At 62.5% G+C, this 25,856-nt stretch overlaps 1 protein-coding gene and 1 long non-coding RNA gene across 2 annotated transcripts; one reads left to right on the forward strand and one right to left on the reverse strand.

The window, feature by feature from the left end:
* LIMK1 (LIM domain kinase 1) lies at positions 1–24,866 on the reverse strand (the record flags this gene model as incomplete). The annotated part of the gene is made up of 16 exons (XM_080831029.1): positions 1–1,282; positions 1,380–1,537; positions 1,755–1,810; positions 3,235–3,391; positions 5,696–5,761; positions 6,024–6,083; positions 7,482–7,613; positions 7,944–8,030; positions 8,795–8,978; positions 9,975–10,141; positions 10,239–10,344; positions 14,736–14,942; positions 16,045–16,154; positions 16,442–16,580; positions 22,972–23,068; positions 24,812–24,866. The coding sequence occupies 16 exons, from the start codon at positions 24,864–24,866 to the stop codon at positions 1,120–1,122; spliced, it is 1,944 nt and encodes a 647-aa protein (XP_080687155.1). The 3' UTR covers positions 1–1,119.
* LOC308359741 lies at positions 17,564–21,401 on the forward strand. Its single transcript, XR_013968451.1, has 3 exons — positions 17,564–17,654; positions 19,312–19,506; positions 20,039–21,401. It is a non-coding gene; the product is annotated as an uncharacterized lncRNA (long non-coding RNA).
* Positions 24,867–25,856: the final 990 nt, after the last annotated feature.

A 25,856-nucleotide genomic window follows, 5' to 3' on the forward strand; every position in this document is an offset into this window, starting at 1 on the left:
GCGTGGGGAGTATGGAATTTATTTTATTGTTCTGAGTCTGGACGTGTGTTCCTTAGACGTCACGGTTCCCGGACGGAGGGGACGTGTCCCCCCTCCCGGCCTCGTAGTGCCATGGGCCTGTTTGGATTGTTTTCCAGGTTCAAAGTGCACTGAGAAGGCTTCACAGTTTTAATACTTCCTAGATGCTCAACTGAGGCGAAGTGACAAAATGGCCCCCCCACCCCCGCCCGCCAGAAAAATAAAACCCCAAGCCCCCCGACAGCAGCTGCTACGGCCGTATGAAAAAATAATACAAATTCTTCTTAAAAAATAGATTACACAGAAAGAACCCAGAGGACAGAGGGCCACAGTGGGGGAGGGGGGTGGGTGGGGGGACACCTGGGGAGAAGCCGGGGGGGGGGTACTGAGATGAACTGCGGGGGCAGGGATGCTGGTGGACACCTGCCTCGTCCGCTCTGCCCAGCGTCCCTCTGTGGCTCCGCCCGGCAGCTCTGACCCGGGGCCCCGACTCCCCTGTCCCCCAGCGGACCCTCCCTTCACCCTGAGGCCTGGTACCTGCTTCTCACTAAAGTGGCTTCAAGAAAGAAACGAAGAGACCCAAAGCCAAGAGAGGCCTGCGGCTAAGCTACCGGGGGTTTCCGTCCTGCAGGGGCAGACCTCTCCGTGTTTGGGGGTTTGGGTAATTATCGATACCTCCGGCTACGAGACACCCCCGTGGGGCGACGCACCCCAGCAGCGTGGCCTCTCCCTCACTCCGCGCCCTCCCCTGCCTACCCAGCCGGTGCCGGGCGGTCGGAGGCGTCTACCAGTCCAGCCTCAGAGGCGCTGCAGACGGGTGGGGGGTGCACAGGAGGGCCGGGTGGGGGGGGGCGGAAGGGTGCAGGATGGGGCGGGACTCACGCGGGCCCTCCAGCTCATGCAAGGAGAAGCGAGAGGGGGCGGCCCCACCACGGCGGAGGTAAGGCAGGGCGAGGTGACTGTGTGTGTGCAGCCAGGCCAGCTCCGGGGCCACGGCCCGCAGGGGAGGAGAAGGCAAGGCAGGGCCCGGCGCCAGGGAGGAGGCTGGGTGCCTGCCGCCCGGCTGGGGGCTCCGCACCCCGCCGCGATCTGCAGAGGGGCTCAGTCGGGGACCTCGGGGTGCACGGGCAGTCCGCTCTCGCCGCGCCGGTAGGTCTCCCAGAAGCCCTTGTCCAGCTGCTCCAGCTGCGGGCCCAGCGGCAGGTGGCCGGCCAAGTGCATGCGGAGGGTCTCCAGCCACTGCTCCAGCTTCCCGAAGGAGGGCCTGGTGGGGGGCAGGTGGGTGGGGTGGTGGGTTCTGCTCCGTGGGGGACGGGGCCCACCCCTAGGGCTGCTCCCGGGGGAGCCCGGGCTACACTGACCTCTTCTCAGGGTCCAGATCACAGCAGCGCACGGTGATGGGGAAGAAGCTCGGCGGGCAGTTCGGGGGGCAGTAACGGTCCAGGAAGCCTCGCACGTTGAGGCCGAAGTCCATGGTGCGCGGCAAGTAGTCGGGGTCCGCGTTCACCCGCCCAATGATCTGTCCAGCCAAGGCCCAGCAGTTACCCAGAGTGGTGGAGGGCTTGGGGCGGGGGGGGGGTGTCCCTGGGGCTGGGAGCAGGAGCCAGGCCACCACACTCCCCCAGGGGCGCAGGCTGCTGTGGGCGGCCCCTGCAGACTTCCAGTCCGCGGCCCGGGAGTGTCGGGGGTGGGCCGGAGCCACCAAGCGTGATGCCAACTGCCGCCCCCGGACCTACCTCGCACAGGACGATTCCAAAGGAAAACACGTCCACCTTCTCGTCGTAGCTGCGGCCTGGGTGGAGAGACTGGCTGTCAGCAGGTGAGGCTAGCTCAGGGACCAGGCGGCCGGGGACAGGAGGTAGACACTAGCGGCGTCCACGGGACCAGGGCTTAGGCTCTGCCCCTTTACCCCCCACCGCTGACCCCACCAGGTCTGAGCAAACCTTTGGATGAGGATGAGCCCTGGGCAGGGGGTTCCAGACCCAGCTTGACCACTGACCAGCTGGGACTTTAGGCAAGTCATGGACCATGTGGTGGCCTTGAAAAATATCCATGTCACACCCCTGGGACGGGTGACCCCTGCTCTATTAGAAAAAAGGTCCTTGACCATATGATTGCTAAGGACCTGGAAACGAGAGAATCCTGGATTATCTGGGTGGGCTCTAAGCACCGTTATGAGGGTCTTAGGAGGAAGAGGAGACAGGAAAGGCGGCGGGGGCCACGAGCCCGAGACAGCCCCTGGCAGCCGGGAGTGGGTTCTCCCCTCGGATCCCTGGAGGGCGCACGGCTCTCCTGGATTTCCGACTTTGGGCTTCCAGAACTATGAGAGAATTCATTTCTGTTGTTCTAAGCCGCCCAGCTGGTGGCAGTCTGTTGACGGCAGCCCCAGGGACGGGCACAGGCTCTCCGAGTCTCGGGGTCTTCAGCTGTGACATGGGGAGTACGACTGTCTACCACGTGACATTAACGACCTGTACGGCTGCTCCCCCGTGTCCGATTCTCACTAGTTTACAAGCCTCAGCTCCACAGCGGATGCTCACAGACCCCCTTAAAAGTAGGGAGCGAGCCCCATCTTGCAGGTTGTCAGCGGGCCGGGATGTGGGCGGTGCTGGCACCGAGAGGCCCTGTCCCTGGCTGCCCCGACCCCGTGTGTGCACCTGCCCCGGGTGGAGGGCTTTATAGCACGCCGTGGGGCCACACGCGGGGCACTGAGTGATGGGCCTGACCAAAAAGAAATGGGGCAGGAGAGGGGCCCCACCACCTACTCCCTGGGCCCCGTGGAGATGTCGCCTTGCATGGGACGTGCTGGTTTGATTAAGTTCAGGATCTGGACGTGGACAGAGGACGATACAACCACAAAGATCCCTACGAGGGACGCAGGCACGGAAGGAGACCTGACAACGGACAGAGAGGTCAGAGAAGGTGCCAGGGTCCTTGCCTTAGTCGGAGAAGGGGCCTCTCAGGCCAAGGGACGGAGGCAGCCTGTAGAGGCCAGAAGGGGAAGGGGTTCACCCCTCGAGCCTCCAGAAGGGACCCGGCCCAGCTGACACCTGAGACTGACGCTGACTTCCCACTCCTGGGACTAGATGGTAACTTGATTTCCAAGCCACGCGGGGGGGCGATCTGTTACAGCGGGACAGGGAACGAGTCAGGGGAGGCAAGAAGGGAGCCGAGGGGAGGAGGCGGAGGCCGGGGACTGGGGGGCCGCAGACTCACCGTTGATCATCTCGGGCGCCATCCAGTATGGGTTACCCACCACCGTGTATCGCTTCTTGCGGTCCGGCTTCTTGAGGCTTCGCAGGTCGGCGGGCTGTGTCTTCTCCTCCACCATGAGCCGGGCCAGCCCGAAGTCGGCCACCACCACGTTCTTGTTCTGGGGTGACGAGGAAGCAGGGCCACGCTGGGACAGGCTCCCGGCACCACCAGCCCACCCCGCGCACGGTCGGGGCCGGTCCGCAGCCGGCTCCGAGGACATGCCTCGGACTCCCGGGGGCCTGGGAGTCCTGCGCCCGTCCCGTCAGGGCGCCAGGGCCGCCCCGCCCGGCTGTGTGAGGAAGGTGGTGGCTCCCCTTCAAGACCCAGGTCCTCCGCGTGGCCCGGGACAGCTTTGTCTCTTACTCCTCCCTCCAGCAATCTGAGGAGGTTATTTTCACACCCACGTCACACACACGCCATTACTCGGGCCCAGAGAGGTTAAGAAAGCTGCCCGAGGCCATCCAGCTGGTCAGCTCCACTGTTTCAGGTTGGCAGGAGCCCCTGTAGGCCCGGAACCCTGTGGAGTGGAGATGCTGACTGCTGAGTCTACCCCTAAGGATGGAAAATCAGGGAGAGGCCCCCCTGAAGGACCGGGGTGGGGGGGAAGCCCAGGGCACCGGTGACAAGTCAGGGGGCTGGGGGGGTCCTCTCACGGACCCTCCGTGCCAGCGCCAGGATTGGCCATGGTGCCTGGACGCGGAGGAGTGGGCCCAGAGGCGGAAGCCGCAGGGCCCCGGCCAGGTGGGGCTTAGGACCAGGCTAACTCTTAAGAGAAGGACTCTGTCGCCTCTGGGAGTGACACCCATGCGGACGGCTGCCTAGAGGACACTGGACAAAGACAGCAGGCAAGGGAGGGGCTGAGCACGGGCGGGGTCTGCCAGGATCGTTCAAGGGCTGCTTCCAGCCCCATCCCTCTGTGCAGGCCTCCACTTTCGAGGGGCCCCCCAGGGACTAATCATATAGCAGCCGCCCGGACCCTGCAGTGGGAAACAGCTCCAGGGAAACCAGCCAAGGGTGACCAGTGGATTCTCAGAGGCCCCAGAGGGTGGGCAGAAGTTCTGCTTTGTGCAGAGATCGATTCTGGGGATGGCAGCCGGGGGCTCACAACTCGCATCAGATCCTCAAGGGATGCCCCCTGCTGCGGGTGGCGGCTGTGACAGGTCACCCTCTCCAGGGCCTGCACCCCACACAGGCTCAGCCCTGCAGTGCTGCTCATCACCAGCAGGGGCAGTGTGAGCCCCGGGATCCAGCCCCGCCCACCTCGGTGCTCACTACCCACTGCTTTCCGAGTCCAGGTGCCCCCAGAGCCTCTGGGAAATTCCCAGTGGGCTGGGACACCCGCCCCTGCCCCCCAACCGCACGGACTCTACAGCAACCAGCTCACTGCTTCCTGAACGTCATGCTGCCGGGCCTGACACCCTTCTTGTGCTGAGTGCATTTGGCACACGCCTGCCCGGAGAAACTGCCTCCTCCCGGCCGGGATCTCAACCTGTCTGTAGTGGGATGAAGTTTCCTTCTCCAAATTTATGTCCACTTAGAACCTCAGAGTGACTGTGTTTGGACACGGGACTTCTGCAGACGCTACCAGTTCAGATGAGATTATACTAGTCAGGGGGGAGGGGTCCCTAAATCCAGGGCCCGCTCTCTTCGTAAGAGGAGGACACACAGCGGGAAGTCTCTGGCAGAGGCTGGAATGATGTGGCCGCCGGCCAAGGAGCGCCAAGGAGCGCCAGCAGCCTCCGGAGCCGGGAGAGAAGCGCGGACAGATCCACCCCCAGAGTCTCCAGGAGAAGCCAACCTTGTCAGCACCTGGGCTTGGGGCTTTTTGCTTCCCACACCCTGCGAGTGCGGCCATATCCAGGCTGTGGTTCCCTGGGATGGCAGCCCCAGGAAACGAGTGAGCCCCGTCTCCTGCTGGGCATGGTCGGTCACCCCCCACTGCCTATGGTCCCCTCCATCCCCACCCTTCAGACCCCGGGCTCGATGCCCGTCCGTGACTCCCACTTCCCGACTTCGGTGTGTGCCCCCCAGAGCCTCTCGGAAGCCGGCCTTGCCCAAGCCCACCCACACGCCCAGGCCTCCCTCCAGAACCCCCCTCCAGAGCCGCGGCTGTTGGCGCCGCGTGCCGCAGGCCCGGCTGCTGCGCCGTGGGCTGTTCTGGAGACAGCCGCGCTCACGAGCTGTCACGGGTTACCCATCACTTTCTCCTTTATCCGTTTATCAGAACCTCCCAACCACCGGGAGCCATGGTCCAAGCAGATGGCCACGCCGGGTCTGGCGGCGGCCTGGCACTGCTTCCCCATGAGCCAGAGGAGGAGTGGAGGAGGCAAGCCAGGATCCTCGTCCCTGCAAGGTCCCCCGAGGCCAGGAGCGTGTGGGGCGGGGCTCTTGGGGTCTCCCTCCCCGGACCCAGGCTGCTCACCTCTCGGACCAGGCAGTTGTGGGAGTTGAGGTCCCGGTGGATGATATTCATGGAGTGAAGGTAGGCCTGGGGGCAGGGGGCACGGAGGTCAGGGGGCTGCTGTGCCCAGGGAGCCCAGCCCAGCCCGACCCTGGCTCCCCAGAGGCTCACCCCACTCGGATGAAGGAGGGGTGCTCTCCCACCCCCCAGCTGATCCCCTCTGCTTGCTCTCAGAGCTTTCTGATCGCTTCTGTCTCTGACTTTCCAGTAAAGGGTTAGGTTAGTGGGACAGAGTCTTGGTACAAGTGGGGTCAGCTCACCCAGCCCATAGCCCCCAGAGCCTACTCACCATCCCTGAAGCGATGTCCTTGGCAAAGCTCACCCTCTGACTCCACGGGTACTGGCTGTCCTGGAGGGGGGGTGGAGAAGGGCCAGGATGGGCCAACGGGGCCACAGCGGCGGAACGGTCGGGTGAGAGAGATAAGCCAGGGCAGCGAGCATCCCGGTGAGTCCAGTGACCACCCCCCTCCCCACTCTCTCTCGCACCCATGTCTGTCCGCATCGAAGGGGTGTGTCTAGATAACTCAAAAACATCATTCTCGGGGTGCCTGGATGGCTCAGTGGATTAAGCCTCTGCCTTCAGCTCAGGTCACGATCTTGGGGTCCTGGGATCGAGCCCCACATCAGGCTCTGCTCAGCGGGGAGCCTTTTTCCGCCCCCACCTCTGCCTGCCTCTCTGCCTACTTATGATCTCTCTCTGTCAAATACATAAATAAAATCTTAAAACAAAACAAAACAAAACAAACAACAACAAAAAAACCACATCATTCTCCACTATGGGATTTCAAACACAAAGCAGGGGGATACTCCTCTATGACTCCCCACCCAGCTCTTTGGAGGGGAAAAAAAACCACCATCTCTATCTTCAACACAATCCTGTTCTTTCAGGTTTTTAGAAAATCCGAACCTGCTTTCCTGCACGGGAAGAGACAGACGCGCCCAACGAGAGTGCCTACAGGGCACCAGCGAGCAGGGCTCTGGGCTCAGATCCTCCAGGGAAATGCTTTGTTCTCCCCACCGCTGGGGACCTCGAGTTGGGGGGTGAGGACACCGGAGCATATCAAAGACCGGCGTGCAGTGAGGAAGCCCCAGAGGGTGTAGCCCGGCATTTCCAAACTGAACTTGACCACAGCACCCTTTCTGGGAAGGTGCACCTGTTAGGGACCTACAGGGACCCAGCCTGAGGGAGGGAGGCACCCAGGGAGCAAGAGGGGAGCAGGACCACTCCGTCTTGGGGCGGGGACGACGCCGAGGCGGGGCGCCATCCGCGAGCACCGGGGTGCTACCGGCTCCTCCCCAAATCCGTTCTCAGTTTGGATTTGCAATTTTTCTCCAAGCCCTTAAAGAAAGTTCTGAATTTCGCAGAACATAGTAAATAGAAAAAAAAAGCCCTCCATGCGGACAGCACAAAGGTGCTTCTCCTGAGGGGTTCCGCCCCCAGCCCGGACAGGTAAGGCTGGGTCCGGCTGCCCTGGGCCTAGGCGGGGTCAGGCCGGGGGGCCACAGGACGGCCACCCCGAAACAGCCCTTGTGTCCGCTCAGAGGAGCTGCTACCTGCTCTGGACCTCCGCTTTAGGTGGGAGTGGGCGGCTCCCCGTCTCTTCGTCTGATTCAGAATCAGGGTTCGGAGGCCGGAAGCGAGCCCCACTGGAGGGGCTGGGGGTGCCCAGAGAGCAGCCGCCCGCCCGGGGCCCGCGGTGCTGGTGGCGGGGGTGGGGCGGGCAGCGGGCAGGATCTCGATGCTCACCATGCTCTTGATGATGCCCCGGAGGGTGCCCCCCTTGATGTACTCGGTGATGAAGTTGAGCCTCTTGTCCTTATAGAGCACCCCGATGAACTTGAGCACGTTGGGGTGCTCCAGGCACCTCATGACCTTCACCTGGCGGGGGGCAGACAGGCTAGGCCTGGGGCTCTGCCCCCGTCCCTCTCCCCCTGCTGCCCCGCCAGAGGCCCCCGCCGGTCCTGGATGGGGAGGAGTCCCCACCGTCCGGCCCCTGTCACCCCCGCCAGCCCCATCACACCCGCCGGCCCCCTGAGGTCTGCGAGGGCCGCGCCCACCCCAAGCGCTGCCCTTGCCCGCCTCGCTCTCCTAGCAAGACACTTTCTCTTCTTCCAGCGTGTGGCTCGAGCGTCCCATCCTCCTGGAACCCCGTGCCGCCCCCCCGACGGAGAAGTCTGGGGAAGGGGGGGGGCAGGTCCACTTGCCGACCTCCTTGAGAAATGTCCTCTGGGTCTCTTCGTCGAACCGGATCAGCTCCTTCATCACCATCACCTCGCCTGTCTCCCGGTGCGTCACCTGTGCGGGGACACCAAGGCACGGAGACTCAGCACGGACAGAGGCTCTGCTCCCTGCCCGCCTTGCGGGAGGCCCAGCTGCTCCCCCAAACTGCAGGGGAGACGGACACACCGGCTTGAAGCTCTTCACGGGCATTTCGGGGGATGTCCCCAACCCCCAAGGGGCGAGACTTATCGACTGCATCACGGACGGTGCAACGGGGCCTCAGGAAGCCGATAGCGCCCGAGATCACCCAGCAGGAGGGAAAGCGGGTGGCTGGGGTTCAGGTCCAGCACCGCCTGACCCAGAGCCCAGCCCTCCTTCCCTGGCTCCGCTGGGAGGTCGACTGGTGGCTCTACCAGGAACTCCCATCCCCTGGGGTGGGGACCAGGTACAGGGCACCTTCTGCGTGATCCTGAACCTTCCAGCCCGGTCACAGCCAGGGGACATCGGAGCCAAGGGCCTGGGTTTCTACGGAGGGAGCGTGGGAGGGGGTAAGCAGTGTACGGCCTCAGGCTCAGTGCAGGGCCCCAGGGAGGGACCCCTCTGGATCCTACCCACCACCTTCCAACCATGTCCTCCACATAAAGTTAGGGGTCTCCCTGAAGTGGGCCCCCTCCTGCTAACCAGCTCAGGGAAGCCCGGCCGGATGGGAGCACGGGCCAGGGAGTGTGGAGGCTGGGTGCCCCTTCCGCTGTGCGTTCCTGGAGGCAGTGGGAGGAGGCAGGAGGATGGACAGGTCTCACTGGGACGGCCCCCCATCCCCGCACAGGCGCACCCCGTACCTTGATGGCCTGGCCGAAGCAGCCCTTGCCCAGCACCTCCCCGTGGATGAGGTCCGACGGCCGGAAGATGCGGTGTGGCCGGCAGACCACGCGCAGGGACTCGGAGCGCCCCAGATCCTTGCGCTGGGAGGCCGGGGAGCCCAGGGAGCCGGCTCCGGGAGACCTGTCGATGCTGTAGCTCCTCCTGGGGAGGTGCACGCGGGGCTCAGTATCCCCGGGGCAGGTGGGCACCAGGCCTCAGCCCCGACCCCTCCTGCCTGCCACACTCCCATCCATGCCAGTGCACGCAGTGGGCACGCCCACCCCAGCGTGGGAGAGCGTGGCACGGGGCGGCTCCCCTGGGTGGTTTACGGCCCTGGCCCCATCCCGACGCCAGCATCCAGGGCCCTGTCCTAGGCCTGCCACCCTGCAGGTGCCTCCGTAGCACCGTCTGCCCTTGGCCTTCTCTGCCTGGGGACCCGCAGTCAGGGGCTTCATCTCCCAGCATCTGGGTGCCAGGCCCTGGGGTGTGGAGCTGGCCAGTGTGGCTGGGGTGCTGTAGCCCCGCCGTGTGAACAGCTCCACGGGCCAGCTAGAGCTCCAGACAAATGCAGACAAGCAGGAACCACAGGCCTTCGACATCACCGTTTCTCAGAGTAAATGCGATTTCCCCAGAAGGTATCCCCCCAAAATCTTTGCCCGGAGTCCTGAACAGGCCTCACAGTGAGCGCTGCGAGGACCCAGGCTGCTTTTGGGTTTCTTCCTCGTGCTCCCCCTCCCTTCGAGAGACTTTGGGTCCTGGCACCTCCTGCCTGGGCCCCTGCAATGGCCCGTGAGCCATCTCTGGGCTCGGGCATGCTGGTGCACAGGGGACCAGCGCGATCTCTGGAACACACCCTTCAAGGGGCCCACCCCTCCCCAAAGACATTCGATGCTCCCATCGTCCTGAGCTACCTGTCTGCTGCTCCCTAAAGCCAGGGTGCTGGTCCCCCCCGGAGCACTCTGTAACTCCCAGCCGGGGCAGCTGTGCCCCTCTCCCACCTCTCATGACCCTTCTCCTGTCTTAGCCCTCTGCACCCCCGCTCTCCTGCTTTTCTGCAAGGCTGACTCGGCCACCGGACTAGGGGAGCCTCGAGAGCAGGGACCAGGCCCCACCCCCCTGAGGCCCAGCGTCTGGTTACAAGGCACGGAGCTGACTTACAGGACAGGCTTCTGCCGTGCGGAGCTGCCCACCTCCCCACTGGGAGTGTGAGTTGGGGAGCTCAGGGGGCTGGGCTCAGGCCCCGGCCCATGGCCCAGTGTGTCGTGGGGGTCGTGCTCGAGGGTTAGCTGCAGCAGGCGGCTGGTTTCCTGGATCAGCAGGTCAATCTGGGGAGAGCGGGTGTGCAGACGGCTGAGTCCGAGGCGGGGGAGGAGCCGGGCGTGAAGGCACCCCGACCCTGCTCACGGGACCCAGGACCCGTACCTCATCCAGGGGCACATTCCGGATGGGTGTGCCATTGATTTCCAGGATCCGGTCTCCGACGTGGATGGAATTCTTTACGTCTGGGCTCATGCAGCCTGGGTCCACTCTGTGGGTAGAGAGAGGAGTGGTCAGCCCCCTGCCCGCCTGTCCCCCGGAGCCCTGACGGGAAACCAAGGCCGAGGGGATCAGATCGGGGTGAGGAGGAAGTGAATTTCTCTCCGGCGTGCCAGACCGATGGCAGCGGTCTAGATCGGCAGTTCTGGTTTGGTGGGAAGAATTCTGTCACTGACGACGGATGTCGGCTGTGGGTGTGAAAGTGGAGGAAAGTGGGATTTGCCGCTCTAGTCCTGGAGGCTCAGACCGATCCTTCCAACTGCCTGATGTGTCTCAGGCAGACGAGTGCCCCAGGAGGAGTCCTCTGCGGGTCTGGAACCATCGGCTTCCTGAGTCCCAAACCGGCCCCTCGAGATGAAGCAGAGGCTTCTCCTCCCGCAGACTCAGAGGGAGGGGCCGGGAGCCCGCCCTGAGCCCCAGCCGCGGGCTGGAGGCAGGACCGCACCCACGCTTGTACCCGTGGAACGGCCCGTTTGCCAAATTTATCTGCTTCTCTGAACCCCTTGGCTACCTTGTTGTCATTCTGTCTTCTTGCAAGCTTTTTTAAGGGATGTTCACTTTGTCTCCGCCCTGAGATGGGGGAGGGGTAGGGAGAGGACAGAAAGGAGACCGGGGACTTTAGGAAAAAGGCTCATAAGGGGGCAGCTGGGGGGAGCAGTTGGTTAAGCGTCCGACTCGGTTTCCTCGAGGGTCACGGATCATCTCAGGGTCGTGAGATCGAGTCCTGCGTCGGCTCCGTGCTGAGCCGTGGAGCCCGCTTGGGGTTCTCTCTCCCCCTCGGCCCCTGCCCCCTCCTCGTGCGTGCGTGTGCGTCTGTGTGTGTTTGCGCGTGCGTGTGCGCTCCCTCTCTCCAAAAAAATAAAAAGAAAAAAAGAAAAAGGTTCATAAAAATTCTCCATTATCAAGAGTATAGTCTCACACGGGGGAGAAGCTCTCCCTTACCCTGGGAGGCAAGGTCATTCATGCGAGAGGAAGAAGAGACTTGGGGTCCACCACAGTGTAGCCATCGCAGGAGTGAGACAGCCAAGAATCCTGCACGGGGTGCTCAGACCATCTGGGGAAAGGCTGCTGGGGGCAGGAGGTTTACAGACTTATATCTCACAAATGACTTATTGATTATGTTTCAAAGGGAAAAAAAAATATCCTGGACAGCAGACAGAGGACTGTACTTTTGACCGAGTAATCAACGGCGGGCTTTATTGACTTTGTGGGTCTGGTCGGCGGCCGCAGGAAGGACACGGCATCACGACGCTGCATCAGGTCAAAACCCATAACCTGAGTCTGACGAAGTGGTCAGAGCAGGGCAGCCAGACCCAGGCGGAGGGCGTTCTGCTTAACCACTGGCCTGTCCTCTTCGTAAATGTCCAGCTCGTGGAGGACGACGAAAAGCTGAGGACTGTCACAGATTCAGAGACGGAAGGGGACACGAGGGTTCAGCACCATGGATGGTCTTGGGCTGGAGGCTGGGTGGATGGAAGCAGCCCTAAGGGGGGCGTTGAGAAAACTGGTAAACCGTGAACGTGGACCGTCCAGTGGATCGAAGCATCACGTCGGTGCTCAACTTCTTCAGCGTCGTAACTGTGCGATGAGACACGATCGGTAATTGGGCAGGAGAGCGCCCTTGTTTGTAGAACAATGTCAGGTGTCTGGTGGGGGCAGAAGTGCCAATAGCACTTGGAACGGAATCTCGAGCCACTTAATAAATAACAGTAACGTGTACATACGTGTACGCGTAAATATAAATCATTCCAATGTACGCATACGCGTATGTAGAAGGAAACGCATACCCTAAATGTGGCCCCCCCAAAAGTTACATTGGTGAACATCCTGTAAATTTGAGAATTTCCAGATAAAAACTCGGAGGTGAGTCTATTTCATCGATACAGGCTTCTTGTGGGCACGGTCTTCGAAGTATATCCCTCAGCCTCCCTGCCTCCCCTTGATCTCCTGCTACGGCGGCCGGGGGCTGGGGCACAGAGGCGGGAAACTTTCCTTCCGATGCTGCGATCGATGGATCGACAAAAAGCGAAGTGGTCCACAGGGGCTGGCTTAAAACAAACAAGTAAATCCGGTCAGCAGCCTCTGGGCAGGCAGGGCGGCTCCTCCGAGGGGCGTGGTGGTCTGGGCCGAAACTGCCGGGAAAGCGGCTGCTGGCTGGCGGAGGCTCCGCCGGCGAGAGGGAGGCAGGAGGAGAGCCGTTCCTTGGCTTTCTGTTTCGAAAATCCTGCCTGGCTTCCAGAGACCAGCTGGGCTGGGAGTTCCCCCAGCTCTCTCACCAGTCTGTCTGCCCGCTGCTGTAGACGAGGCAGCTGCCGGCCTGGCTGGCGTTCACGGGGCACGGGGTGAGGGGGGGGGGGAGGGCGGTCAGAGGCAAGGTCAAGACCGGACGCATCCTGCCCCCCGCGCCTCCCCCCTCCTGACCCAGGCCTCGCGGTGGTGCCGCTGGATCCCACAGAAGCTGGCACTTGGCTCCCAGGCCCACTCGTTACTTCTCAAGGAGTCCATTGACAACCAGGAGAAATCTTAGAAGGCTCCAGGGTGTCCAACTGCCTCTCTGTACAAAGCCCAGAGAGGGCAGGGGGCTGCTCGGCGTCACACAGCGAGCTGGCCACTCTGCTAGCTCCTTTACCTGCCTGCCTGCTCGCGTTTCACACCTTTTCCACATCCTTTAGAACCCTTGCTGGGGACGACCTGCTCATCGCGGATCTTGGTTCCCTGAATCCTGTCGGCCCGGACACGCTTTTTTCTCCTCTTCCTGAAGGGTCCTTTCACCAAGGATGGAATCTTAGGCCGACGGTTATTTTTGGCTCAGGGCACTGAACACATCATTCTGCTTCTTTCCAGCTTCCACGGGTTCTGTTGAGAAATCCGCTGCCCCTCTTTGAAGATGTCTATTTTCTATGGCGACACTTTTTATTTTTACGTTTTTTTGAGAGAGAGGGTGCTTGTGAGCAGGGGGCAAGGGGGCGAGAGAGGGGAGAATTCCAGGAAGCCTCCGCATTCAGCACGGAGCCCGCTGCGGGGCTCCGTCTCGCGACCCTGAAATCACGACCTGAATGGAAATCTGGACTCAGACGCTCAACTGACTGAGCCACCCAGGCTCTGTGGCCACTTTTAAGGACTTCTTTTTCAGCTCTGACGCAGCAGTTCCACTGGATGGGGCGACCCATGGCTGGATTTCTTTTAGTTCTGCTCGGGATTTACTGGGCTGGAGGTTTGTGGATTGGTACAGTTCTAGAATGTTCTCAGCCACTGTATCTTCAAACACCACCTCCCTCCCACTGTCTGGTGCTTCTCCTGGAACGCCAAATGGCCTCCCTATGTCCTAACCTCTGTCCTCCACGGGTCCTAACCTCTCTTTCACAGCTTTCATCCTTTCGGTCTCCGCCTCTCCTTCAGTAGCTTAAAGCCCTACCCCACCGTTAATCCTTGCGTTGAGGTTTCCGTTATTTCGTTCCTGGGGGTTCTGTTCGGTTCTTTTCCATTTACTTGGAATTTACTCGCTCTTTGTTCATTTCTTCCGAATATCTCTTACTGATCACAGCACACGGAATGTAATGATTTTGTACTGTGTCCGATCGTCCCGGTCCCTGGGGGGTCTGTAGGTCTGGTTCTCCTTCCTGTTTTCGGCGGACTCTTGCTCACAGTGCCCCGCCTCCGTACGGGTTCAGTGATTTTTCCCGGAACTGCTCATCTTCCTTGGGACACTTAGCTCCGCAAACTCGGTGAAAGGACCTGCACCTGATTCTTTCGGGGACTGGGAACACCGCCAGCGGGGAAGCACTTGAAACTTGTACCATTGCGACCTGGGAGTTTCTGAGCCATCCAGGCCGATGAATTTGGTTTGCAAACCCAAGTTCATGAATTCTGGGAGGAGATTTCCCGCTCCCCGTCCATTGAGGCTCCAATCAGTTTATCTTTCGGTTCTGGGAGTGGGAGACTGATGGAAGGTGTGGTCTGTCTCTCAGTCATCCTTACCCGGAGAGCCCTCTGGGCTCTCAGCCTAATGGAGGAAGAGTTCTCTAATGAGACTGGCTTCCAGAGGCCTAGCCATGAAAGGACTTAAAAACTGAAGCTTAAGTTGCCTCGATTTCAACTGGGCCTCAGGGCATGGCTGTCTTTGGCGGTTCTGCTGTCGGTCCTGGGCTCCCTGTGTCAATTATCCTCGACTTGGTGACTCCCCTTTCTTGCTGGGTGACACACGGACTAAAGAAGTTTTAAATATTTTATCTAACACCGGTCATGGTTTTTAAAGGAATGAGTGGACCAGGGATGTGGCATACCAGGTTGTCAGAGCTGCGTTCTATGTGTGCCCAAACGCTTGCCCAGCTCTAGAGCCCGCCCCCCTCCACCCAGAGCGCCCATGGGCACAGCCAGACTCACCCCTGGACGCGGACGGTGTGGGAGTGCTCCGTGCTGCAGCCCGGCGGGCCGTGTGGGGGGTCGATGGAGACTGACAGGCCACGTTTGCCATGAGCCGACGCTGGGATGGATACTAGGGTAACTGTGTGGGGCAGGCGGGAGCCGGGGGAGTCGGGCAGGATCTGCTCGATGACGGGGGTCACCACGGTCTGGTAGTAGCAGTGCCCACTGCGAGGGCCACGGATGGCAGGGACCCAAGGAGGGGAAGAAAAGGATGTGAGGACAGCTACCAGCATCACCGCTGCCCCCATCTCCTGGCCCCAGCCTCTTCTCTCCTCCCCACCTCCGGCTCCCCAGGGCAGGAGGGGCCCAAGGGTCGTAGCTGCCCCATAGGCCCAGAGCAGGAACTGAGCGTGTCCAGTCCAGCCCCTGCCCCCTCAGTCATTCTGGGCTTGTCTACTGCTGTCATGCTTGTGAGCTGGCCAGGAAAAGGCTGGGGGATAAATCCAGTTCAGGAGGAAGTCATTAAAAGCCCATTTGGGACTATGCCATGCTGCCCGGGGAATCCAGCTTGATCAGCACCGTCGAATAAAGAATTTGTCTGGTCTCTGTCCTGGTTCCTGGGAAAGAGGCTCTGAATCTTTAGAATATGAGTGTCCCTCAGCCCATACCTGAACTTGTGTTCAGATGACTCAGGGTGGGGGGCAGTCACCAGGATGGAACCAACCACGTGACTAGATGGTGGGGGGAGGGGGGGGTCTGTGACCCAGCCCGACCTTGGAGGTGGCAGCGAGGGCGGGCAGCTTCAGAGTAAGCTCAATCACGTGCCCAATGACTCAATCAATGGTGCCTACCTAATGAGAGCCCAATAAAAACTCTGGTGATGTCAAAACAGGTGGGGGTGTCACATGTCCTGATTCCGAGGTGGGGGGGACGCATGGAAATTCTGCATTTGGGGACCCCCCCGACTCTGCTCTTTGCATCGCTTCCGCTGGCTGGTCCTCATACAGGGGGATCTGCACCCTTGATCAAAACCCCTGGGTCGCTTAGAGAGTTTTCAAACTGGAGGGGTTGTGGGAACCCCCGAACTCGGGGCCAGTTCGCAGACCAGGCCGAGCTTGTGGGGTGCGTACCGGAACTGCACCCCTGTGACGCGGGACAGCGGGTGTCTGGGGGGGGGGCATCCTCGCTGTGACTCCTGCGTCCTCTTGGTGACTTCTACACTGAACTTGTCCTCACACCTGCCCCACGCGGGAAGGGAAAGGACGCTGGTGTGGGAGGCTCGGAACAGGGTGGGCACCCCGGGCTCGGAGGGGGCGTGGGCACTCACCAGTACAGCTTGGAGTGCTCCACGAGCGTGTAGGTGTCCCCGTCACCGATGAAGGTCCCGCATGTGAGGCAGATGAAGCACTCGGGGTGGTATTTCAGCTCCCCGGCCACCTGGCAGGGGGGTAGCGGAGACAACCCAGCTCAGCGGCCCCTTCAGCCCCTCCGGCTCCTCCCCTCGGAAGGGCAGCCCCAAGCCAAATTTGGGGGCCCGCTGGCTGGCTCTAGGATGCTGGTTCCAGAGATGCACAGACAGACCAAGGGGCTCACAGGGCCAGGGGGTAGGGGGCAGAGTCTGAGCCAGCAATAAGGAGAACCAAAGAGCACTGAGCTAGGGGCACCCATGAGGACACACACGTGCTGGCACCAGGTGCAGGGTGTGAGCGGGGCGGGGCATTTACCATGACCAGTCCCTTGGTGATGTGCTCTGAGCATCCGTGGCAGGACTCTCCGTAGCGGGCCCAGTAGTCCCTCTTGCAGAAGAGCTGCCCATCCTTCTCATAGTACTGGTGTGAAAGGGGGGCACTGCACTCACAACACCTGGGGGGAAGAGGCACAGGGACTCAGTCTGGCCCCTTTCCCCGAGAGCAGGTGCCCCTGTAAGAATGAGAAAAAGGTGCACCTTCCTTGGGCAGAAGCAGCGTGTGCTGGGGCCCAGGGTTCAGCAGGTGGAGTCTGGGATGGCTTCAGCCAGAAGCCTCCGTGCAGTGTACAGCCTGCACAATCGTCCATGGCTGTTCTGCCTCCAGAGCACCAGATCACCTGGCCGACCAGCCAGCCCCAGGGTGAGAAGTGCTCTTCACCTCTGAGCTCCTGTCCCTCATCATGCAAAGGAGATGGCCCAGGGAAGGCAAACGACTTGCTTTTGTGCTCACCAGTCCAGTGGAGGGGGGAATGGAACCTGGGTACCCGGGACTCGGGTGGGGCTGATGCAGATGACCGTGACCTGGGGGGGAGCTGTGGAGAACTACCAAAAGCCGGCACCTGCCCACTGTCTGGGCTCAGTGTACTTAATCCACACTGGCCACCATGAGGCAGATGAATTCTGGAGGCTCGAGACGGCCGAAGGTCATGGGATGGGTGCCACAACCCAAGCAAAGCTCCTCCCTGTTCCACTATGATATAAGGCAAGAATGTAGCTTGGCAGACCCCAGCCAGCATCACTGAAGACAGAGGAGCTCCCTGATTCCTAGACCTCATCCAGCACTCGGGTGCTGAGGTCCCAAGAAGGGGGCTCAGCCTGGGCCGGCTCACCCCTGCTCAACCAGCGCCCGCCCCCGCCCTCAGGGGAGCAGTCACACAGTAGGTATGACACCCAGATGTGCAGTCATCAAGGCTGGGACCTCCTGCCCTGCCAGGAGGGGCTACAGGACAGGCCCGGCTGGGGCTCTTTAAAGGACCTGGGGAGAAATGAGGCTCCCGTTTCCTTCCCTGTGTTATCCCACAGGCCAGGAGCTGGACCTACATGCCTGGCTTCCTTCCACCCAAGTGAACTGGATGGGGACCAGGAGCTCAGCTAAGTCAGGACAAGCAACTGCAGAAATGCACGATGTCCCAGGAGCCAGGAGCGACGCTGGGTTTTGGAGAGCCTGACGGAGGGTCCTGGCTGTGCAGGTACGTCTGGGCCAGAGTCTGCAGCGAGTAGAGACCTGCCCGGCTCCTCCACTGCCCTCTAAGCATGCTGGGTCATGTGCCAAGGTCACGCAGGGACGGAGTACCAGGCTCAGAGCTCACTCCCAGTAAGGAAACGATCCAGGAGAGAGGAGGGCAGGAAAGACTGGAGCCTGAGTGAGACTGCCCGGTCCCAGGCGGGCAGGGAACCGTCAGCCTCTGCAGCCAGCCCTCTGATGGCGGGACCTCACTCACTGATGCTTTAGCAACGGCAGATCAACAAGAGCGGGGAGAGGGCGGCAACCCAGAGTGCTGGTGGGACACTGTCTCTTTAAGAGGACCTAGCCAGTTCCCCATTGTCTGGGAGCCTGAAGGGAGGGGCTGGGGGACCACAGCCCGGGGGCTGGGGGTTGGGGAGGAGAAGGCACAAAACGCCTGGGTTCAGATGCATCCGGGTGGGGGTGCACCCAGGAAGGGGGGGTCCAATGAGCTCCCCCTAGAAAGGTGGGAGTGGGGGAGGGAAGGCCTCCGGAGACCGCCCTGGGACGCGAGAGGAGGCAGCGGAAGCAACGCTGGCCGGGAGCCATGACGTCATCCCCAGCCCTTCCTGTCCCCGCACACCCGGCCCCGGCCCCGGGCACCCTTAGGGGGCGCGCATCTCACCGCAGGGTGGGCGAAGGGGCATGGAAGGCGCGGGGCCTGGAAGGAGGCCGCCCAGGAGGAGGGGGATCCCCAGTGCACGCCCTCAGGGGCCCCCAGCCTGGCGGGAAGGTGCGCAGCCTTGGAGCCGGCTCCGCAAAGAGGCGGGCGCGCGCACCGCACCGTGACCTTGGCGAGGCTCCCCCACCGCCCGCGCGCCCTGTGCCATCCGCGAGTGATTCACTTTGCCCTTCCACCGGCTAGACACTCGGCGCGTCACAGCAATGTCACCACATTAGTCTCCCCCTCACTGCCGGCTGCCGGGCTGCAGGAAGCAGGGCCCCGCCTGCCTCTGGGTGGGTGGGCTGGTGGGGGCTCGGGGCAGCTGCCTTCCTCTGGGGGAGGAGAATGCTCCTCTCCAGCCGGCCAGCTCCTACACTCCCGCACTAACATTCCTCACTGTAGTAGCCCCGGAAGATGGGGCGCTGACTCCCCCAAGGACTGGGGGAGCCCATTCGGTTCCCTGGCCACCACTTCCTTGAAGCCCACTCAGTCACCTGGCTGGAGTGCCCCCCCCCATGCAGCCTCCATCGCCAGCCGTGGCCGGCGCCCCCACTCTCTGCCATCACCCTGAGGGCTCTCTGAGATCCCATGCCAGAAGTCCACAAACGCTGGACCCAGAGAGAACGGAAGTGGTTCCTGCAGAACACTGAACCTGGAGCCGGTCCGCCCAGAGCATCCCAGATCGCCCCTGGGGAGGGGGTCTCCACCTCGGACAGGGGAACAGCTTGGGGCTGGCACTCAGGGCCTCAGGGGACCTCTGCATGTGGAAGGCACAGAGGAGCCCCTGGCCCTGCCCATCCCTTCACCTCTCAGGCCAGGATCTGGCCACCAGCCAGAGCAGGAGAGGGGGGGCTCTTAAGGGCACCCCCACCCCTGCTGCTGCCTCCAGCAGGGATGTCAAGGGGGGAGCACCAGGCACTGAGGGCGTGCAGAGAAGGCACAGGTCCATCCCTCCCAGGGATGCCCTCCAGCCAGGGCCACATCCCTGGACACCAGGGGTAAAGAAAGAACAGCCGGAGGACCAGCCTCACGGGGAGACACGACCCAAGGGCCAGAAGAAGGCTCAGCAGCCGCCGGCCTGCCTCCCCCAACAGGCGGCCAACAGTGACCAAGGAGTTTCAGTTCTCCTGCCCCCGGAGCTGCCCGCTCCCAGGTAGGTCTGCCCCACGGGGTGGCCTCTGGCCCCAGGGGGCCTCACACCAGGCACCCAGCCTGAGGTCTGGGCTGGGCTGGGCAGGGGGATTGGCACTTACTTGGCTCCTGTGAGGAAGCGGCTTCTTCTCAGGGCCAGCATCCCTTGCAGCAGGGGTGCAGCGTGGGGGGGGGGGGGGCCGGCGGCTGCTTCCCCGTCCTACTCCAGGCCCTCGGGATTGGAGGCGGCAGAGGGTCAGAGGGTGGGGCCAGAGCGGCCACACGGCGGGGGAGGAGGCTGCAGGGCTGCGGCTGGCTGAGGAGGCCTCCGAGGCCTCGGTCCGGGCCCACAGGGCCCACAACAGGAAGCCGTTGGGGGGCGTTCTGCTGGTGCAGGCAGGGAGGCGGGGGGCCCCCACTCTGCCCTCAGCCCTGCGCACCTCAGAGAGCGCCCTCCAGGCCCCTCAGCCTCTGGCTGGACCAAGGGAGGCTCGGGACTCCCCGGGGACAGGGACAAGCCCCAAACAGCTGCTTCTTCCGGTGTTGCTCCCAAGGGGACAGAGGTTGACTTCCATGGATGGTCTGTCCTCCTTGCCTGAAAGGTCCCCCGGAGAGGGGGAGACCGCACCCTGGCCCGGGCTATGAACCGCGTGCCCGCTGCGTGCTCACCCCTACTCGCCGGGGACCCAGCCCACCCAGCCTCCGAGATGTCACCAGAGCTACGGCGGGGGCCCAGGGCCGGAGTGCTGCCGACTTCTGGGACGGACCCTTTCCGGACAGCAGCTGGACCTGAGCAACGCTTGGACCAATCTGTCCGGCCGTGACCTCCTGGGAGGTGGGGCCCACAGGAGGTGGGACAGCTAGAACGGAGAAAGGAGTGGGCCCTGTGGCGACAGTGACCCCCTGTGCTAATGCCAGAGGCAGGCTATGTGCCTTTGCAACTCTCCCACGGCAAGGAACTCGGGGGCCTGGGAGCCGGTGGCAGCCCCACGTCACGGCCCCGAGAGGCTCCTGGGGACAAAGCAAGTAGAGTCCAGAGCCCAGCTGCTGGGTGGCCTTGGGACTTGGGCACGCAGTGACTCCTCTCGGACAGTGCTGCCTAACTGTCACGGTGGTAAGGACACCATTGGCCTGGCTCAGATCTGGGGGCCGTTGGGAGAAGTGCAGACCACTGGCCCAGGAGCACATGTGGAGGCCGGAATGCCGATGCCGTGACTCTTACTGCCTGTGGGGCCGCTTTCGTGGTGGGAACCTGTACCCCCACCACACCAGCGACGGCGGCACATCCTTCTTCCTCCTCCCTGATGTGGGCCCGACTCCTCCTGGTCACAGGGCAGGGCCCCCTCCAAAGGTAGATCCCGTCCCCTGCGGCTTCAGATGCTCCCCGGCTATTCCCCAGCCCCCACTCCCGCGCCCCTCACCTCTTCACCTCTGCAATGACTTGGGGCGAGGCCGACACAGGCTCTAGCCCTCAATCTAGGCCGTTGTCGCGTGTAAACCACACGAGTCACGGTACCTCACGGGGGGATGGTGAGGGCTTCATGCCATCCAGCTGGTCCTCGAACGATGCCAGCGTTAGGGGCACCAACGCCCGCACAGCCACAAACCCATGGGTAACTTTCACCTCCCCCAAACTTCACTACTCCCGACCTGCTGGTGACCGGAAGCCTTCCCGTAACATCAATAGTCAATTAACGTGTATTTCGTATGTTATGTGTAGCACCTACAGTATTCTTGCAGCAAAGCAAGCTAGAGAGAATGTTACTAAGAAAACCACAGAGAAAAGACACGTATGGTATCATACGGTAAAGAAATCTGCATAGAAGTAGACCGGCGCAGTTCAAACCTGGGGTGTTCAGGGTCAAGGGTAACGTCAAAAACGGCCAATAAACAGTGGCTGATATGATCGCTAGCGGGAACTGTGCCCTCTCTCCATTTGTCGTCACTGTCCTAGGTCAGGCCTCATGAGCTCAGATTCCTGAACTACTGTGACAGTCCCTTCCCTGCCAAGCCACTGCCATCTGCCCACTGGGATGGCGTTTTTCACTAGCACTCCCGCCCACGTCCCTCCCCTGCTTTCTGCAAACCCTCAGCTGACGCCCTAGTGCCCTTGGAAGGTCCTTATCTTGGCCTTGGGGTCCTGCCACAGGCTGATCCCAACCTTCCTCCCCCGCTCGCTCTATTCCAACCAGATGAGCTCTTTCCGTTTCTGTCTCTGTGCGTGTGGCTTTCTCCGACTATCCAGAGCCCTCTTTGTCCCCAAAGGCCCCTTTGTGAACCCCTGATCGGGAGCCCTGGGCCCCGTGCCTGCCTCTCCTCTGGCCTCATCAGCCAGAATCATCGCTGGCTGTGTGACGGGTCAAGAGAATTAACGTCTGTGTCCCCGGTAATGGAGACAACACAGTATCTGATTATACAAAGTCCTTAGAAGGATGCCAGGCCCTTGCTAAGTTGCAGAAAATGTTGGACGTGGGGCGCCTGGGTGGCTCAGTGGGTTAAAGCCGCTGCCTTCGGCTCAGGTCATGATCCCAGCGTCCTGGGATCGAGCCCCGCATCGGGCTCTCTGCTCAGCAGGGAGCCTGCTTCCTCCCTTCTCTCTCTGCCTGCCTCTCTGCCTACTTGTGATCTGTCAAATAAATAAATAAAAATCTTAAAAAAAAAAAATAAATAAATTAAAAAAAAAAAAAAAAAAAAAAGAAAATGTTGGACGTTGTTCTTAAAGAAAAAACAAATAGGCAAAACTTGTCAGAGGTTCCTGCTGGCAGAAATAAACCCCTGCAGCTGGCGGTCGATGCCTTCCCACCCCAACTCTGCTCTTCACCGACTGGCCCTGTCCTGTCACCCCTCCACCCCCGCCGCCTGCCAGGCCTACTGCCTGGAACTGCTTCCTGCCCTACTTCCCCACGCAGGATGTCTCGCGTCTCCGAGACCCCGGTTCTGGCCCTACCGCTAACCCGAAGGCTATCCCCTGCACCTGCCTCTCAGGATGGTCCTGCTGGGTGGCTGGGCCACGTCTGGGTCCCCCGTGCTTGGCCACAGCCCTGACCTTGCTCTCTAACGCTTGGAGTTGCTTCCTGGAGGAAGCGGCTGGCCTTATCGGGCTGTGCCTGTTCACAACTAGCCTGGGGCCTGGGTTGTATCCTCCCTCCTTCTCTGGAGTGTGAACACCCCGTAGGCAGGGGGCACACTGCCCTCCGTGGCCTCCTCCTGCCTAGGTGCCAGCAGGCCTCAGTAATACGGGGGGAAATGCAGGTCTCCCTTCTCCTCTCCTTAGAGATCTAGGATGACAAAACAGAAAGGCCCCTGGGGACCTTCTAGTCCTAATGCCTCATTTTACAGGTGGGGAAACTGAGGCCACAGACTTGCTGGGAGTCACAGCTGGAGACGGCGCCAGAGGGACTAGCCAGGTCTCCCGGACCGCTGAGCCGGCCTCTGGTCGTTGGCAGGCCTTGCTCGGGGCACCCCCACCCGGGTCAGCCCGGCCTACCTGAAGCAGTCTGCGTGCCAGTCAGCACTCAGGGCCTGGAGGTACTGGCCGTCATAGATCCTCTGGCCGCAGCTCGCACACACGGGCAGCTCACTTCCTGTAAGGACACAGGCAGTCAGCAGTCCCTCTCGGGAGGCACGGTCTGGTGCAGGTCCGGCCTGCCCGGCCCACCCCACGGGGACCCGGCACCTTCTCCTGCACGTACACAGAGCACCCAGATACTGTGCCTAGCAGAAGGAGAAAGGACGTGGGTCTGAGAGTCTCGCTGAGACCTTGTCTAACTTGCTAGGCCTCTGCGGGCCTCAGTTTCCCTCTTTGTCAACTGAAGAGGAGGACGGGATGTCCACTCTCCAGCAACAGCGTTCTCCGGCCGAGACTCCTGTTTAGCAAGGTCAAACGGGAGAAAGCAAGCGGCAGCATTTAGAGATAAGGCAGCAGGTGACACTGTCACAGCCTCTTTCCTCCGCTGGCCGTCCAGAAAGAGGAAGATTCAAAAGTACAGGGACTGGACAGAGCTGGGATGCTGTATCCAGAGCTGAAGCTCCTATTAAGAGGAGAAAGGCAGGAAGCCCAGAGGTGTTGGCCTCATCTGAGTTTCACCTGTGCCTTGGCCTCTGAGGGCCTGGGGCTTTAGAGCTGGGCACTCGCAGACACCTGCTTTGGGGACGCCTGGTGCCTCTTCAAGCCGGCCATTAGGCGTGCTTAGTCATTCTAGGGCCTGGTATCCTTGGAGCTGGGTGGGCCGTGGAGGACCCCCCAAACCTACTTGTCCCCATTGTACAGATGGGGAGACTGAGTCCTGGAGGGGGCAGGCCTGTCGTACATTCAGGCTCCCAGGCCACAGCCTGGCCCTCTGTGAGGATGCAGGGATCAAAAGGTAGGGAGGGGTGACAGAGAGAAGGGCTCTTGCTCCAAGCAGGCCTTCAAGGGCCTGGGGACGGCTGGCAGGAGCCCTAGGGAAGGGCAGGGCTGGAGGAGTTGGCATAAATGGGACCTGGATTGGACCAGGTGAGCCTCTGTGATGGCTGCTGGGGAAACCCCGGGAAGGAGACACCAGGGAGGGAGTCTCGAAGGTCTTCATACCCTAACTGTCCTGCAAGCCAATCCTGGGGCCCCAGGAAGGGGAAAGGGGCTGAAGAGGAGACTAGGATGAGAGTCATCTTCCCAGCCACGACGGATGGCAGGCACTGGATTTGGTGCAGGGAGGGGGGGGAGGGCCCCAGGATACCGCCGACGGCTCCCTGGAGGAGGCTTCTCAACCCGGCCCCAACCACCAGTACCGGGGGCCAAGTACCCAGCCCCCAATCGTAAAGACGGGGAAACTGAGGCCTGGCACGTAGCCCCCATCCCCGGCTCAAGGTCAAGGAGCTGGGCGGGCGGCTCAGACCCAGGGCTGCGGCTTTCCCAGCCCCTTTCTGCCCCGCCGGCTTAGAGACAGGATAAGGGGCGGCCCCAGTGCGAGTACCGGGGTGGGCAGAGCACGCGGAGGGAGGCCGGGGCCGGCCCGGCAGCGCCTGGGACTCCTCCCGGGTGGTCGTCGGTCGGGGGAGGGGGCAGGCGGGGATGAAAGGGAGGAGGGGCCCAGCCCGGGCCGAGCGGGGGGGAAACCGGGTGGGAGCGTGTCTGGGAGGGGCGCGAGGGCTCGGGAAGGGCGAGCTCAGCCCGGAGAAGGCAGGGGCGCGGCCTCGCGGCAGACCCGGCCTCCGCGGCCGCCGGGCCCGGCCCCCTCCCGGCCGCCCGCTCCCCCCACCCCCCGGGCCCCGGCTGCCCCGGCGCGACGCCCCCGCCCGCCCGGCCCCGGTGGGCGCCCCTCCCGGCCCGCGCCGCGCGCCCCGCGCACCTTCCTCTCCCATACGTTCTTCCCTCCAGGTGCAACAAAGTAGCGTCAACCTCATGCACTCGGCGGGGGGCGGGGCCCGGCGGGCTGGGGCTGGGGGCGGCCCGGGCCCCGCGAGCTCGCCCGCAGCCGCAGCCGCCGCCGCCGCCGCCGCCGCCGCCGCCGGCCCGGGAGGCGGAGGCGGAGAGCGCGGGCCGGGCCGGGGTGGGCTCGGGGCTCCCGGCGCCGCCGCCGCCTCTCGGACACCGGCTCGGGCACCGGCTCCGCGCCGCGGCGGCCTGGGGACGGAGCGGAGGGGCGGGCCGGGGCGGGGCCTGGAGCTGCGGCACGGGGGCGGGGCGGGGCGCGGGCGAGCGGCCGAACTGCCCTGCGCGGCCCCGCCCCGCGCCCCCGGCGGCGCCCCGCCCCGCCCTTTCATTCATCCCCGCCCGAGCGCCAAGTCCCGGCTGGGCGCCGCGGGGCGGGGCCTCGTAGGCGCAAAACTGCGGCGTCGGAGGGGAAGCGTGCTCCGGCGCGGCCCCTTAGGAGGATGCGGAGGCCCGGACGGGGGGCCTCAGTTTCCCCGCGGGGGCCCCCTGTGACCTAAGCCAGCGGGTGACCAAGAGCCCAGACCGGCGCTGGAGGAGGCGGTGTGGACCCTGAGGAAGGACCGTGGTGGCCGTCTTGAGGAGGGGCGCCTCTCATGTCCTTTCCCTCTCTGACCCCTGCAATGAGGTCAGGCCCTGGCGGGGGGAAGGCCGTGGCCCACGTCCCAGGCCCTCACCGGCTAGGCAGGGAGCTAAAGGTGGACGATCTGGGGAGGAATGGACCCCTGACGGGCTGTGACAAATGTGCTCAAGGGTATGCTCTACCCAGTGTTAGAGACTTCGAGCTCAGCCCTGCCCAGGGTGCGGGAGGAGGCGCAGCTTTGAAATGGCCAGAGGAATTGGGCTGTCCCCAAAGTACGGGTCCCCCGTCTAGCACTGAAAAGATGAACCATTCTGCCTAGAATCCTAGAATGCTGGGCCTGGGGAGGGGTGACCCTTTCTCCCTTTAGACGCCCCACCCC

The sequence above is a fragment of the Martes martes genome (genome assembly GCF_963455335.1).
Source record: "Martes martes genome assembly, chromosome: 18".
NCBI classification, from domain to species: domain Eukaryota; kingdom Metazoa; phylum Chordata; class Mammalia; order Carnivora; family Mustelidae; genus Martes; species Martes martes.